The sequence below is a fragment of the Thrips palmi genome, unplaced genomic scaffold (assembly GCF_012932325.1).
Source record: "Thrips palmi isolate BJ-2018 unplaced genomic scaffold, TpBJ-2018v1 HiC_scaffold_6, whole genome shotgun sequence".
Taxonomy (NCBI): Eukaryota; Metazoa; Arthropoda; class Insecta; order Thysanoptera; family Thripidae; genus Thrips; species Thrips palmi.
This window is the reverse complement of record NW_023144633.1, coordinates 6,126,003-6,140,652: the sequence shown is the minus strand read 5'-3', so window position 1 is coordinate 6,140,652 and position 14,650 is coordinate 6,126,003. Positions and strand designations below refer to the sequence as shown.

At 56.9% G+C, this 14,650-nt stretch overlaps 1 protein-coding gene across 5 annotated transcripts in view; it reads right to left on the bottom strand.

The window, feature by feature from the left end:
• Window positions 1–14,650, bottom strand: part of LOC117651707 (MICAL-like protein 1) — a 43,012-nt gene that overhangs the window by 2,546 nt on the left and 25,816 nt on the right. For 2 of the 5 annotated variants that reach the window (XM_034395976.1, XM_034395980.1), the window contains exons 2-5: window positions 4,005–4,163; window positions 3,736–3,923; window positions 3,534–3,649; window positions 17–1,776 (exon numbers count right to left, since the gene is read on the bottom strand). In XM_034395976.1, the coding sequence (XP_034251867.1) occupies window positions 17–1,776; window positions 3,534–3,649; window positions 3,736–3,923; window positions 4,005–4,156 (2,216 nt within the window). In that variant the 5' untranslated portion in view covers window positions 4,157–4,163. Of the gene's footprint in view, window positions 1–16; window positions 1,777–3,533; window positions 3,650–3,735; window positions 3,924–4,004; window positions 4,164–4,286; window positions 4,308–4,362; window positions 4,547–14,650 lie in introns of those variants that run through there. The other 3 variants (XM_034395977.1, XM_034395979.1, XM_034395978.1) reach the window with 3 other exon arrangements.

Below are 14,650 nucleotides of genomic sequence, written 5' to 3'. Positions count from 1 at the left end.
AGTAAAATTACCTTACCTTACTGTCATCCTTGGTAATGGCACAGGTGTAGAAGCACTGTCATCTTCTGGTTCCTCCCCATCACTCCAGAATGGATTCAGGCTGACAGGTGCAGGAATAACTCTTCTCTGAGCAGGTACTGGAGACACTGAGGGAACTGTAGCCATCGTAGCAGGACGACCAGACTGCAAATTTGTAAGTGGTGGTGGAGGCCTTGGAGGCTTTTCAGGAACGGACTTTTTCCTTAAAACCACTTCTTCATCTTCTTCATCGCTTGAGCCAAAGGGATTGTTGCTTTCAACCTTCACAACTTTCGGCACTGTTTGAGCTGCCTCTTCTTCATCCTCGTCTCCAAATGGGTTTAGTTCAACAGGATATTCTTCTTTTTCTTCTTGCAATGGCACCTTATCTGGATGCTTGTGGGGTAGAGACGTCTTTCTGGGACTCACTGATGGTTTAACACTTGCTGAGAAATCTGGCGCAACAGTGTCTTTCTCCTCTTTTTCAACAACATCTTTTTGCAACTTTGCTACAAATTCACCCTTCACAGTAAGATTCTCCTCTCTGTCAATCTTGTCTGCAGGGATCTTTTCGCCATCAGCAGAATGCACGCTACTTTCTAGCTCACCTTTAGAAAGTTCACAGTCTGCTTTAATATCCAGAACAATTCCATCACTTATCTCATCCTTCTCAGCTATTCTATCCTTGGTTGAAACTACACAGTCTTCAGAAACCAAGACAACTTCTACTTTTTTATCTATTAGTGTAGCATCTCCCATTTCCACATTACACACTTCTCCTGATTTAACCTTATTCAATTTTCTTAGGGGAGTAACATTTTCGACCTTTGTATTTGTATTATCACCTTCAAACAACATCCTTCTCATCTTAACAATAGAAGAAGCTGAGCTGCCAGCACTGGAAATTTTTGAATCTTTGGTACAGTTATTCACTTCACTATGCTCAGTGCTGACACTGATAGGAGACTGGTGAACACCAGAGTCACTATTAAAACTAGGGCTATTTACATTAACTTCCGTTGGAGCATCACTCTCAATACCTTTTTGTTTGATGCCACTCAACGGCCTCTCACACTCTGCGAAATCTTGATGCAGATGTTCTGTGCCTTCTTTGGTTGATTGACACATTGAGAGCTCATCACATTGGCCCACTGGATCACTGTCAGTTGGACCTTCATTACATCTACTATATACAATTGGATTTTGCAAACTCTTCTGAGATGATTCATCAGATTTGCTCAAGAGATCATTGGGCACTTCTTGCGGTATGGCGAGGGACGCTTTATCAGTAATTGAGTTTGTTTCGGATTTTTTCCTATGGCTGCTTTCCACAGTAGATTCAAATAAAGCACTATATTCATCAGAAAAATTGGCTGCTCTTGCTTGTTGAGATTCAGTCTTCTCATCGTCACTTAGTGATCGCTGGAAAGATTTGTGGTTCACTTCAGCACTACACAACGATTCACTTTTGCCATCCGAAAAATCAATCCGATCCGTTCCTTGACTGGAAGTGTCAGATTTGTCCAATTCTTCATCAGGGCAAGTTTCACAACAAAAGCCACCATCTTCTGTTTCATAGCAATTGGCAAGTGTTAATTGTGCCGAGCAACGAGCACAACGGAAGCAAGTGCGATGATAGAGTGCTCTTTTTGAGCCTACCAGGAGCCTTTCAGCCAGAAATACTGGTAATCCACAATGTGTGCATGAGTCGTGGGCTGGCCGGGAAGAAGATCCCACTGTCACGCCCCTCGCCGCCACCTGTGCAACACCAACAAAATAACAGATTAAAACTTCAACTTCTTCATTTGGTTTCCATGTTTCCGCCTCTTCTCTGACAGCATGGCAGCTGAGAGGGTGCTCGCTGACACAGGCTTTCAAAGTACGTAAAACTGCCATGGACAGAGAAACTCAACACTATGCTAGAAAGCCAAGCCCTGACTCTAGATGACAATCCAACAAGTACAGTGCTATGGCTGATACTCTGGCCTCAGCCATGAGCTTTATCTAATCTGGAGCACACTAAGCAGCAGCCATACAGTCATACTGTTCCACGGCATGCCCCATAGAAACCATTTTTGAAACAAAAACATAGCATTCTAAAAATAATAGAACTGATCACAAAATATTAATTGCACCAATCTCAATAATTTTTTTTCCATATTTATCTCTTGGTTTGTTTAAGTCATAAATGAAAGACAATTACCTTCTAGCAGAATATTTCAGGCTTATACTGTCCCATAATGTCCAAGCTTTCCTCCTGCGAGAATAGAAAAAAGACAGACAAATTTAGCAGTGTGGGACTAGAATAAGGAATACCGAGGTGGGGGAACAAAAACAGAGAATAAGGCACTTTGTTTGCTAATAATTCAAACATGAGGCACCTGAAACAGTTCACTTGTTAGAACGATGAATTCACTCTCCATGCTTACATCACAGCATCCAAGCCAATGTATTATAATTAGTAAACAACCTGTATTTTCAGACAACTTCAAAACCGTTAACGGCAAAATTATTTTATGGCAACAAGAGAATCTATTTATTCATTATTACACTACATGTGCACCATTCTTCCATAATATTCCATGGCATGGGAGAAAAGAGTTGCAATCATATAAAGAGCCATGTTGCTCGGGAAATAAGTGATTTAGAAAAATAGAACATCTTGAGTGCAATATTTCACAGTGACTTGGTGTGCATTGAGAAACAATAAAATCTATGTGCAACTGCTCTAACACTCATACAAAAAATAAATAAAATTAAAAATTTGATAATTTAACTAAGTATTCAAGGAAAAGAAGGGAATTTAAGATATTTGACTTTGACTTCATGCAAAGACTACCCAATTTGCTTGTTCTTTGTTATAAGTATTTGTTAAAATCAACCCACACTGCTTAGAGACTTGAGTAAGAAAGCTTGTACAAAATTGGAAAAGATAAACATGATTTTCTTTTTTTAGAAGTTACTTACCACCCAAAAAATGAAAGAAGCATTTAAAAAAGGGCAAAAACATAAAACATTCCACATTAAAATAATTCTTAGCAGAAAAATATTACTGATTACTAAAACAAAGATGTTTTTATCTTTGTCAATAAAAACAAAGCCCAAATGTCAGACAAAAAAATTATATTAAGCAACGAAGCCAAATTGTGGGTCGCAATATGAGATCATGAAATGCAAACACAAAAGAATGAGCAAAATGCAAGAAAAACAGTGAATAGGTGAAACTTTCAAAGCAAATGAAACCTCATGAAGCTGCAGTAAAATTTATCTTGAAGCATTGTGTATATTGGCATATGGACAAAAAGTGGACACAAAGTAACAGAAAACAGAATATGGCACATCAGCCATTTGCATTTGGATGCAGTGATGTAACAGCAACAGAATATGGCATTGGCAATAGCAATTATGAAAAGAAAGACAGGCAGAAAATTTAAGCGGCTACATTAAAAAAAGGTCAAAAGTTCTAGACGAGTGCAAATGCACAAGTTTAAAGACACAGGAAATGTGGAGCATACCTTTGTCGGAGGGCTTGATGATGTGGGAGACATACTGGGAGACAAATCAGGTGAAGATGAGAGCATTGGTGACACTGAAGACCTCTTCACAGGTGTTCTTGAATTCGGAGAGTGTCCTTGTTCAAAAATTGGGTGAAAGAACATTAACACAAAATAATGACAAATTTAAAAATGAAAAAAGATGAGATGAATTAAAAAATACCTTGTTGGCTGACAAACGTTTGATAAAACTGTGATAGGTATGTCAGCATGGATAATCTGTCCGGGACTTCATATTCCACCATGTCCTCTGCATCAAGTAAAGCTGGAATGCCCAAATGTCGTTCAGCTATTCTGAAAGCCAGCTCGTTATTGCGATAGACATCTCGCTTGTCCAAGCTGTCAAAATCACTGGAAACAAAAAACAAGAATTAAAATTTGAGAAACAACTCTTCAGAATTACTCGAGGCTTCTGATGGTGAGTAGACTTACATGAGATCTGGTCTGAAGTGATGTATCAGAGCGCAGAATGCTAAGCCATCACGCCATGATGTTGTCATGTTCTCGACTTTCACTCCTGGGTAGCCCTCCGTCACTCTTTTGCACCACACTTCTAAAGCCTTGGTTCCACGTTTTTCTCCCATTTTAAATCTGCAACAGAAAACAAAAACAGAGGGTTATTGACTGATTCATAGCAGTGTATCTCTCTTTCACCTTCAATCAAATTCCTTCATTCCAGACATAAATTTTTTGTGTTCTTTTTTAAATCAAAACCATGCTTCTGTGGTGACATCAAAAATGATGATTCCAGAATATAGGTTAGGGCACCCCCACAGTAAAATCCACCCACAGTGTGCCCTGCCGACCGTCACGCAATGCCGTCGCCTTCCTCGACGACGACGACCCACAGCGGCCGGTCCGCGATCAGACAAGTCGAAACCCGAATCTCTCGTGCTCTGCTGGAAGGAACTGGAGTCTCTGGAGTGGAGCGGTCGAGCCCAGCGCCCTGCCCGCAAGGACTGGATCTGGATCGGGATCGGGGGGGCAAGGACGCACAAGGACGTCGCTTTGGAGGGAGGGGAAAGGGGGGGGGGTGATAAGAAGGGTTCGACCCCGCTGGCCGGCTGGAAGGCAGGGGGAGGGGGCCGCGGGGGCGGTGCAGGATTGGAGGTAATCCGGTGGATAGGGGATGCATGGTGCATTGCAAGGACTCGAAAGGAAAGGACTCGGAGGCAAACCGGGCAAAGCGGGCTGCGAGGGGAAGTCCGCGGTCCGCCGCGCCGCCGCTCGGCACACTGTTCGCCTCTCCGTCCTATGGGTGCGAGAGAGACAGAGTGACGAAAACGACTCTGGGAGTCATCTGCTGGTCAGCAGCGTCGCGGATTCGAATCCCAGCCAAAGCCAAACGGCGCCTTCCCTCTTTCGCCCACCGCCTGCCCAGCCTGCCCTGCCCCGCCTGCCCAGCACGGGCGTCCCGAGAGTCGGTTCCATTGACTAACTCGCCTCGACCTCCGCGCTATCAAGGAAAGGGGGGCGGGGGGCACGTGCACGGGCTGCAGACTGATTCCGAGAGTCGCTTTCGTCGCGCTGTCTCTCTCGCACTCATGGGGCGCCCCCCGTAGATGCGAGAGAGACAGAGCGACGAAAACGACTCTCGGAATCAGTCTGCAGGCTTGACCAGCCCGGCCGAGGACTGCGTCCTGCGTCCCCGGACATGCAGGCCAGGCAGCAGGACCGGTTCCCCCCGTTTCCTCCACTGTAAACCCATACGGATACAGACGTGCTGCGCCGGGCGGCACCGACGCCAGGCCGGCCAGCAGGCCGCCGCGCCGCCGGGCCCTCATCTTCGACAAATCAAAATCATGCGCGAGAATCCGTTAAGGGAAAGGGAAGCAACGGCAGCGGGAATGGGTAGGACGGGTAGGCGCAACGGCGTGGTGCAGAGGCTGCAGGCTGATTCCGAGAGTCGTTTCCGTCGCGCTGTCTCTCTCGCACTCGTGGGGAGTGCCGTATGGGTGCGAGGGAGACAGAGCGACGAGAACGACTCTCGGATTCAGCCTGCAGGCAGACAGCCCTCCCCGAAGTCGTCGCCCCCTTCCCCGCTTTTCCCACAGCTTCTTTCTTCTTTCGCGGCCCCGCCCCGCCCCGCCTCGCCCCGAGGCCACGGGGTCAGCGTCAGCGGCACGAGGTGCATGGCTGCATGGCAGCCTTTCATGCCACACACAGGGCCGCGCTGCAGGTCGCGCAGGACATGAAGACCGCCTCGACCACCGTGCCCGCGCTGCCTGTGCCGCCTGGCGCTGTCTGCGCTCCGTGGAGGCCACGTGCGAAGCCGACGGCCTCGCACGGAGCACAGCACTGCAGTGCAGTGCAGTGGACTCCACCAGCAGGGAAGTCCCAGCGAGCCATAACGCTGCAGACTGATTCCGACAGTCGTTTAGGTCGCTCTGTCTCCCTCGCGCCAACACGGGGCGCCCCAAGAGTGCGAGGGAGACAGAGCGACGAAAACGACTTCCGGATGCAGTCTGCAGGGGAAGTGCAGCGAGCAGGCCTCAGAGGACCTCAGCCAGGACGCGCAAACGCCGGGAGAGAGAAACAGAGAGAGGGCGATTTGGCGCTGGTCTGGCCGTTCGGAGTAATCGGAAACGCCGCGCCGCCACCGCACAGTACACTGCACAGTACGACACGGCAGACCGCGCCACCGCAGCACGGCACGGCGGCACGGCGTGGCGCGTCGTGGCACGGCACGCCACCGATAAAAAGCGAAAACGTTGATGACGCCGCCACACCGAACCGCAATGTGCGGCCGCAGTGCCGCAGCCGCAGCACTTTGCAAAGTATCCCTGGGAAGGCTTGCTTCAAGGCTTGCTTCAAGGCTTGCGGGCTTTCGCACGCCCGCAGAGCGAGCAGAGCCACAGCAGACTCATTCCGAGAGTCGTTTTCGTCGCTCTGTCTCTCTCGCAACTGCGCGGACGCCCGTGAGTGCGAGAGAGACAGCGGTCGGCGAGGCTCAAAGTCACGGCACGGGCTGACTGACGGCCAGTCCACTGCCCCACGTAGGACGGACGCAGAGGGTTGTGTGTGGCCATGCACCGGCACGCACACGCACACACACAACAACAACAACACGCACGCACGCACGCACGCAAGATTGGCACGTGCACGTCGGCGTGCAGGATCACGGTGGTGCATCACCGCCCCTGCCCCGCCGGCCCCGCCCCACCGGATATCATTACCCCCTCCCCCCACTATTTTTTGAAAAGGGCCGCGCGGTGGTCGGTCACGTCCACGACGGCCACGTCGGCCGCGTCACGCGAGCGGCGGCAGCAGCAGCAACACAGCGCGTCGCGCCGCGGCCGGCACACTGACTCCGAGAGTCGTCGCTCCGTCTCTCTCGCACTCGCGGGGCGTCCCGTGTGGGTGCGAGAGAGACGGAGCGACGACAACGGCGGCCGGCGTCATGGATGGCATGGCCGTGGCACCGCGGCACAGCCTGGAAAGCGGCAAGCGGCAAAGCGGGGACGGGGAAAGCGGACAGGAGGCAGGCTGGACGAGGCGGGGCACCGCGAGGCACAGGCACCGCCAGGCAGGGCCCAAAAGGATGCATCAAACTGGGAATAAGCACTGGCCTCGACCCACCTCGACCCGGGCCGCTCCGACGAGGCCGCCAGCCCGCCTGATACGACCCGACAGTTTTACGCGGCGCGGCGGGGAGGTGGTGAAGGTGGGGCCCAGCGCGGCCCAGCGGCCCGCCAACACAATGGAAGCGGCAATGCCGAAAATCAAGCAGGGCGTACACACTCACACTCACTCACTGACACACTCACACACACACACACACACACACACACACACACACACACACACACACGAGCGCGCAGCAGACTGGCCGTCGTCGGGGGCCTTGGCCCGTGGCACGACGAGACGCCCTTTCGGGGCTTTGGGGGCCGGGAGAGTGTTGAGCAGCGTGCCAACCAGACACCCCCCCCCCCCTTTTCGAAGGGGGATCCAGCCACGCGCCCATTGTAGACCGCGCTGCAAATTATGCAAATGCGGCACACGGCCGACAACAAGAAGTGGCATGCATTGCGCGGCGCGGAGTGCAGCAAGGTGCGCGGCGAGGTGAGTGATCGCCGTGCACAGATAGACCGCGGTGCGCCAGTGGCGTGCCGCCCCCTCGCCGCGCTCCGCCGCGCAGCCCGCGCGCCGCGGACGGGTGGAGGGGTCGCCGCCGGACGCCACGTGCACACACACACTCTCTCTCTCTCTCTCTCTCTCTCTCTCTCTCGCACTTGTGGGGCGCTCCATACCGGTGCGAGAGAGACAGACCGACGGCAGGAGGTCGCAGGTCGCGGGGCGGCGCCGCGCACCCCGCCGCAGCACCGCTTTCGTTGCTGCCGTCTCTCTCGCACCTTTACGGGACGCTGCGTGAGTGCGAGAGAGACAGAGCGGTGCTCGGTATCAGTCTGCTGGGCACCCCAGAGGCCCGGAGGCCGGCAAGCCGGAGGAGGCGAAGCAGAGCGTGGAGAACAAGGGCGGAAGTCGGGGCGGGGTGGGGGCGGGGCGGGGCGGGGTGGGGCGGGTGGTGGGGGTGGGGCGGGGCGGGGCGTCGACGACCGCCACGGTCCTCGACGACGGCGCGGCGCGGCGTTCACACGGAAAATGATAAAGAAACGCGGACAAGCTGAGAAACGCGAAACGGAGACCGCGCCGCCGACCGCGCCTCGCCTGGCCTAGCCCAGGCCTAGCCTAGCCTCGCCGTGCCGACTCGACGGCAGCGTTTTGTGCCGCGTCCTCGTCTTCCTCGTCTTCGCCGTCGCGTTCGCGTCTCTCCACTCCGCCAAGTGCTTCCACTGCTTCGACATGCCCAGGCTTCGGGTTTCCCTAGAGTGCCAGCAGACTGTGCCTTCCGCGAGTCGTTTTCGTCGCTCTGTCTCTCTCCCACTCAGGGTGTGTCCCGCAAGGGTGCGAGAGAGACAGCGCGACTGACAGGTCGCGGACACGGCTGTCGCGACGGTCCACCCGTAAACAGATTCCGCCGGGGACTTGAGGACCTGCACTACCAGTGCGCAAACAAGTCTACGAAACAACCCCGACAATCCATGCAAGCACCCTTCCTTCGCCTCGCCAGCCTCGCCGCCGGCCCGACGGGCCCGACCTCCAAACTGACAACCGATAAGGACTATGGTTAATTCAACGACTCGGTGGTCGTTGCTAGGCAACGCGGCAACGCCATGACACAATAGTGCAACCGCGCTGCAGGCGCCAGGAGAGCCTACGGGCCTACGGCGGCGTGGCGAAAACGGGTAGGGCCCTGCTCCATCGCTTCCCAGCCGGGCCGCGGTAAAACAACAACAACAACAACAAGGCGGCGCTTTCGTACTGCGAAAGGGCGGATTCGTCGATTCGTCGTGCGAAATCGGATTGGCAAGCACACGCGCGACCAGAACAACAACAACAACTAAGAGCGAAAACAGAAGCGAGAGACGCAAACGGTATCGAATTACTGCTTGTCAGATTAGCCCCGGATTGGGCCCGGATTAGGCCCGGAGCGGCCGTTTCACTCTCGAGCCAAGCCTCGAAGCCGCGGGCCGGGCGCCGCTATTCGCTGTTTTATTTTTCCGCGACCTGCCGCCGCCCTGGCAACGCCGTGGCAACGCCGTGGAGATGGCCTACATCACCGCGTGGCGGTCGTGCCGCCGGCCGCGCGACTCGGAAGAGCGGTGTGTCGCTCCGTCTCTCTCGCACCCTCACGAAGAGCCCCATGAGTGCGAGAGAGACGGAGCGACGAAAGCGACTCTGTAGCCTGCGGGACTGCAGGGCCTGCAGCCTGCCGCGTACTTCCTGATCGACACGTCGCGACAAGGCTGATGCCGAGAGTCGTTTAGGTCGCCCCGCGCAGTGGGCCAGAAGACCGGAAGGGGCGGCCAAAACTCTGGACGCGTTTTGAGCTCCAGAGTCGCTAAATGGGACTCGAGCCGAACGGGTGACTTCACCGATGGATTGCTCTCCGAACGAGGAATCCATTGGTGGGGTCACACGTTCGGTTCGAGTCCCATTTAGCGACGCAGGAGCCAACGCGTCTAGAGTTTTGGCCGCCTTCACCGGTCTTCTGGCCCACTGTGCCCCGTCCCTCGCGCACTCATGGGTGCGAGAGAGACAGGGCGGCGGAACCGACTCTCGGAGAGAGAAGAGAGAGAGAGAGAGAGAGAGAGAGAGAGAGAGAGAGAGAGAGAGAGAGAAAGAGAGAGAGAGAGGACGGCCAATCGGCGGCCGGCGCCGCGACGCCCCGATGGCCCAGCAGACTGATTCCGCACAGTGCGGAGGGGCCCCGCCAACCGACAGTACCCATGAGTGCGAGAGAGACAGAGTGATGCGGGTGGGCCCCTCCGCACTGTGCGGAATCAGTCTGCTGGCCCGACGCCCCCGCGGCGCCGTGGCGCCGACGCTGCAGCAGCGCCTCCAGGCGCCTATCGGGCCGCCGAGCGCGCATCCGGCACCCATCCGGCGCGGCGACGCCCGCCAGCCGCCACCTGCTCCGCGACGCACCACGGCGTGGGCGGGGCGCGAGGCGCGAAGACGGTCGCGGCCTTGGCGTGCCGGAAGGCGAGGCCGGTGCTGGCACCCCCGCCCCACCCCGCCCCGCCCCAATAGCAGACTGATGCCGCGAGAGTCGTTTTGGTCGCTGTCCCTTGCTCTTATGGACTCCCATGCGTGCGGCCACAGCGACCAAAACGGCGGCTGATACCGAGTAGAGACCTAGCCTAGGTCTCAATACCGAGCGGGAGGTCTCTTGCACTCATACGGGACGCCCCATGAGTGCGAGAGAGACCTCCCGGTCGGAATCAGTCCTGCAGGGCCTCGGTCAGGGCCTCGGTCAGGGCGTCACCGCGCCGCCGGCCCGGGCTGTCAGTTAGTCAGATGGATCAGGGCCTAATGGACTCCATCCCTGACCGCGTCGGAACGTCGGAACCAAAGCAAGCCGTCCTGCACACTGAGTCCTTTTGGTCGCTCTGTCTCTCTCGCACTCATGGGGCGTCACGTGTGGCTGCGAGAGAGACAGAGCGACCAGAACGAATCAGTCTGCTGCCCCGGTGGTGTCCAGTCCGGTCCGGCCCTACCGGGCCCTACCAGTGGCGTGGCCAGGGCGGTCTTGATTCGGGCGACGCCCTGGCCCGACCTAGCCAGCCCGCCTTGCCGTGTCCTGGAGGTCCTGGAGGTCCTGAAGGGAGCTTGACCCCTCGGCTGCCTTGGCTCTGCCTTGGCCAGGCCGCCAGGCCGCTGCTGCAGGCTGGCAGACACACTGGCAGGCTCACCTTCACCGCCTTTCGACGCCTTTCGACGCGCAGGCTGCGCAGCGTACCGCGACTGGCCGCCGCTGGCCTTCCCCGACAATTAGCCGATCACTTTGTTTCCCTCGCAGTGGCGCGGCGGAGGCGGAGGGGCCGCGCACAGTGGGCCAGAAGACCGGCGCAGGCGGTCAAAACTGTTAAACGCGTTTTGAGCTCCAGAGTCGCTAAATGGGACTCGAACCCAACGTGTGACCCCACCAATGGATTGCTCTCCGAACGAGGAATCCATTGGTGAGGTCGCACTCTCGGTTCGAGTCCTGCTTAGCGACTCTGGAGGTAGGAACGCTTCCAGAGTTTTGGCCGCCTCCGTCTGAGTTCTGTGTTTGTTGTAGTTGCTTACTCGAACGCTAAAGGTCTGTTGAGGCCTAACAGCGCCGCTGACGATGACCGTCTTCTGGCCCACCGTGCCCCGGTGGGGTTTCGAGTTTCGAACAGCCACTTCCTTCCCAGTCTTTGCGGCCTTTGTAATCAGCGTCAACATCCATCACGGCATAGGCCGATCCGGACTCATTCCGAACACGGTCGCGCCGTCTCTCTCGCACTCATGGCGTAGAGGAAGGGGCGAGAAAGAGGGACGCTTGCGCGGAATCGGACCGGCCGGCCGAGCCGACGCCGCTGCTCTATCATCACCACCTATCGGCGATCGGGACGATCGGGACGATGAGAAGGCAGCGGGGCGGCAAGGCGGCAAGGCACCGACAGGCTGCTTCAAGTTCCATGTGTGAAGCCTACTTACGGCAACACCGCGGGGGGCACCCAGGGCAGCCAGGGCATCGCGGGGCGTGGGGCCGCGTGGGGCACAGGCGTGGGGCACAGCAGACTGATTCCGAGAGTCGTTTTCGTCGCTCTGTCTCTCTCGCACTCATGGGGCGACCCGTATAGGTGCGAGAGAGACAGGGCGACGAAAACGACTCTCGGAATCGGTCTGCAGGCACACTGGTTGGCGAGGAACGAGACTCGGAGGAACAACGCATCTCTCTACCCCAAGCGCCAGCGTTTCGTCTCCCTCGCACCTATGCGGGACGCCCCATGAGTGCGACAGAGACAGAGCGACGAAAACGACCCTCGGAATCGCTCTGCAGGACAGCGCGGGTAGTGAGCGTCACGCATCCGCAAACGCAACGTTCCAGCACACTGGTAAACACAGTGGCACAGGTAAATGAAATCATTGCGAAGGGTGGAATAAGTAGGTCTCGAGGTGATTCGGACCTCACAGACACAGACAGACGCACGGGCAGCCGTGCGTGGGCGTTGGCTGCCGGACACCGTGCCCGACACTCCGACACCCGGCAGCCTATCCTTGCCATAATCCACGCCTCGGGAACTACGACGTGAGCACGCGCGTGACGTGCGCGACCCCCATAAAAACGAAAATCACCTTCTGGTCACGGCGCGGTGACAGTTCAGGGTCGAGAGGTGTTCGTGTGTGTGTGTGTGTGTGTGTGCGTATTCGCTTGTGTGACTGAGCGCCTTGCGACACACGCACACACACACACACACACACACACACACACACACACACGCACACACACACAGACGCGCACACACACACGCACGCACACAGCGGATCGGGTCCCGGACCAATGAGACAATTTTAATCGGGCCTCGATCAATTAGCCGCGCTGTGTTTATTGCGTTCCTTCCTCCGGCCGGTGGGACCTTGGGCAAACAAGATGATGAAGCAAGGCCCCACTCGCGCTGACACACCTTTGCCTACCTACCTCACCTTCCTCAATCCCTCCCCCCTCCCTCTTTTTCCAATCCCGCAGAGAGACCTCCAGACTCATCTCTTTGTAAGATGACCGCCCGCCCGCCCCGCCCCGCCCCGCCCCGCCCCAGCTCCCCCTCCGGCGGCGCAGCGGCGCAACCCTCCTTTATTTTTTCCTTTCCTACCCCCGGCCAAAGAAGCTTTTCCAGCGGGCTCCAGCCTGCACGGCCGGCAACAACAAAAGAAGAGCAGCAGCAGGTCTGGACCGGCAGGGACGGACCAAAAGGGGGGGGGGGCACATATCAAGTGAGCCGGGCTGCGCGCTGCGCCGTGGCGTGCACTGCGTGCAGGGGCCCGCCTAAATCACAAGGCTGGTGAAGTGGCAGCCGCCCTGCCCTGAAGCCCGAGTCGTCTTCGTCGCTCTGTCTCGCTCGCACCTGTACGGGACGCCCCGTGAGTGCGAGAGAGGCAGAGCGACGAAGACGACTCTCAGAATCAGTCCGCTGCCCATCGGCCTGTTAGTCTGTTAGCCCGTCCAGCCTCTTCTTCTCCTTCTTCCCGACGCTGATAGGGGAACGGTGCGTGGCCGTCGGCCCGTCGTCGTCGGCCTCAAGACTAAAGAAACAAACCCGCCGCCGCGCCGCCGCCGCCAGCGCGCCGCCCTACCGCCCGGGGCGCCCGCCGGCCGTCGGGGCCAGCACGGGACCACGGGGGCCACCAGAGCCGGCTCCAGCGCTCCGGAGGATGAGAGTCATTTTCGTCGCACCGTCTCTCTCGCACCTACACTGCACGCCCTGCGAGTGCGTGAGAGGCAGCGCGACGAAAACGACTCTCGGAATCAGTCTGCAGGAGTGAGTCCGAGTCCAGTACAGCGGCCGCGGAGGCTCCAGCCAGGCTCCAGCCAGGCTCCAGCCGGGCAGGCAGGGGGTCATCCCCGTCCAGAGAAGACCGTCCAGTATTTATGTTATCCCTATCCCGGCCCCGGCCGCCGTCGCTTCTGGGTATAAATTTCGATCAACACTGAAAAGGCAACGGCGCATACACAAAGGGGAAGCCGACGGAGAGGGGCACTGGCACTACCCCAGCGCACAGTGTGGCGGCCCTGTGGTGCCTGGGGGGTGGCCGCGAGCAGGAGGACTAAGAGTAGGCAGGTGTGAAGGACACACACGCACGCACACGCACGCACACACACACACACACACACACACACAAGTGTGCGCGCGCGTGGCAGTGGGGATGATCCGTCATAAAACTGAAGGGCCGTGACAAGTAGCCCGCTGTAAATCGCTCGCACTCCTCGAGGAGGTCAACAAGGGCGAGATGGCACCGGTGGCAGACGTGGCACCTCGGCGATTGGCATGTTTATGACGCGGAAAGGTGTCCGTTGTCGCCCCCCCTCTCCTCTCTGTTCTCTGTCTGTCTCTCTCTCTCTCACACCGGCCAACAAGCAGGCCAGCAGCGGCTGATCAAATTCTCAACACCGCCTACCTGTTATTACTATTTAGCGCGAAAACGGTAACAGTTTGTTTTGCTTCTCTGTCTGTCTCTCCTATTCAGAGCAGCCGTGTGTGAGCGAGCAAGGGGATCGGACGGAGAGAAAAAGAGGAGGGGGGGGGGTTCCAGAAACAGCAGGACGGGGCCAGGCAGGCTGGCAGCGTGTGGCTCGCTCGCCAGGCACATGACGGCCATACAGAGAAGGGCGGGCAGGCAAGCAGGCAGAAGCTTCAAGGGGCCTTCTATAAAGCACCGGCCCGCACGGCGACAGTGTAGCCAACACACTGTAAAGTTTGGCGAAGCGGCCCCGCACTGCAACCTGCACGTGGCGATAACAGCCGCGTGCGAGAGAGACAGAGCGACCCCCTGCCCACACACCGATAAACATGTCCGCCACACAGCCGACAGGCGCCTGCAGTCTGATTCGGAACCGTGACTCGTCGCTCTGTCTCCCTCGCACTCGTGGGGCGCTCGGGGCGCTCCGTGGGGGTGCGAGAGAGACAGAGCGACGAGGCACGGCAGTCACGTCACGTCCGAAGGGCCCGAGGGGCGCGACCTCACAGTGGGCCAGAAGACCGGTGGAG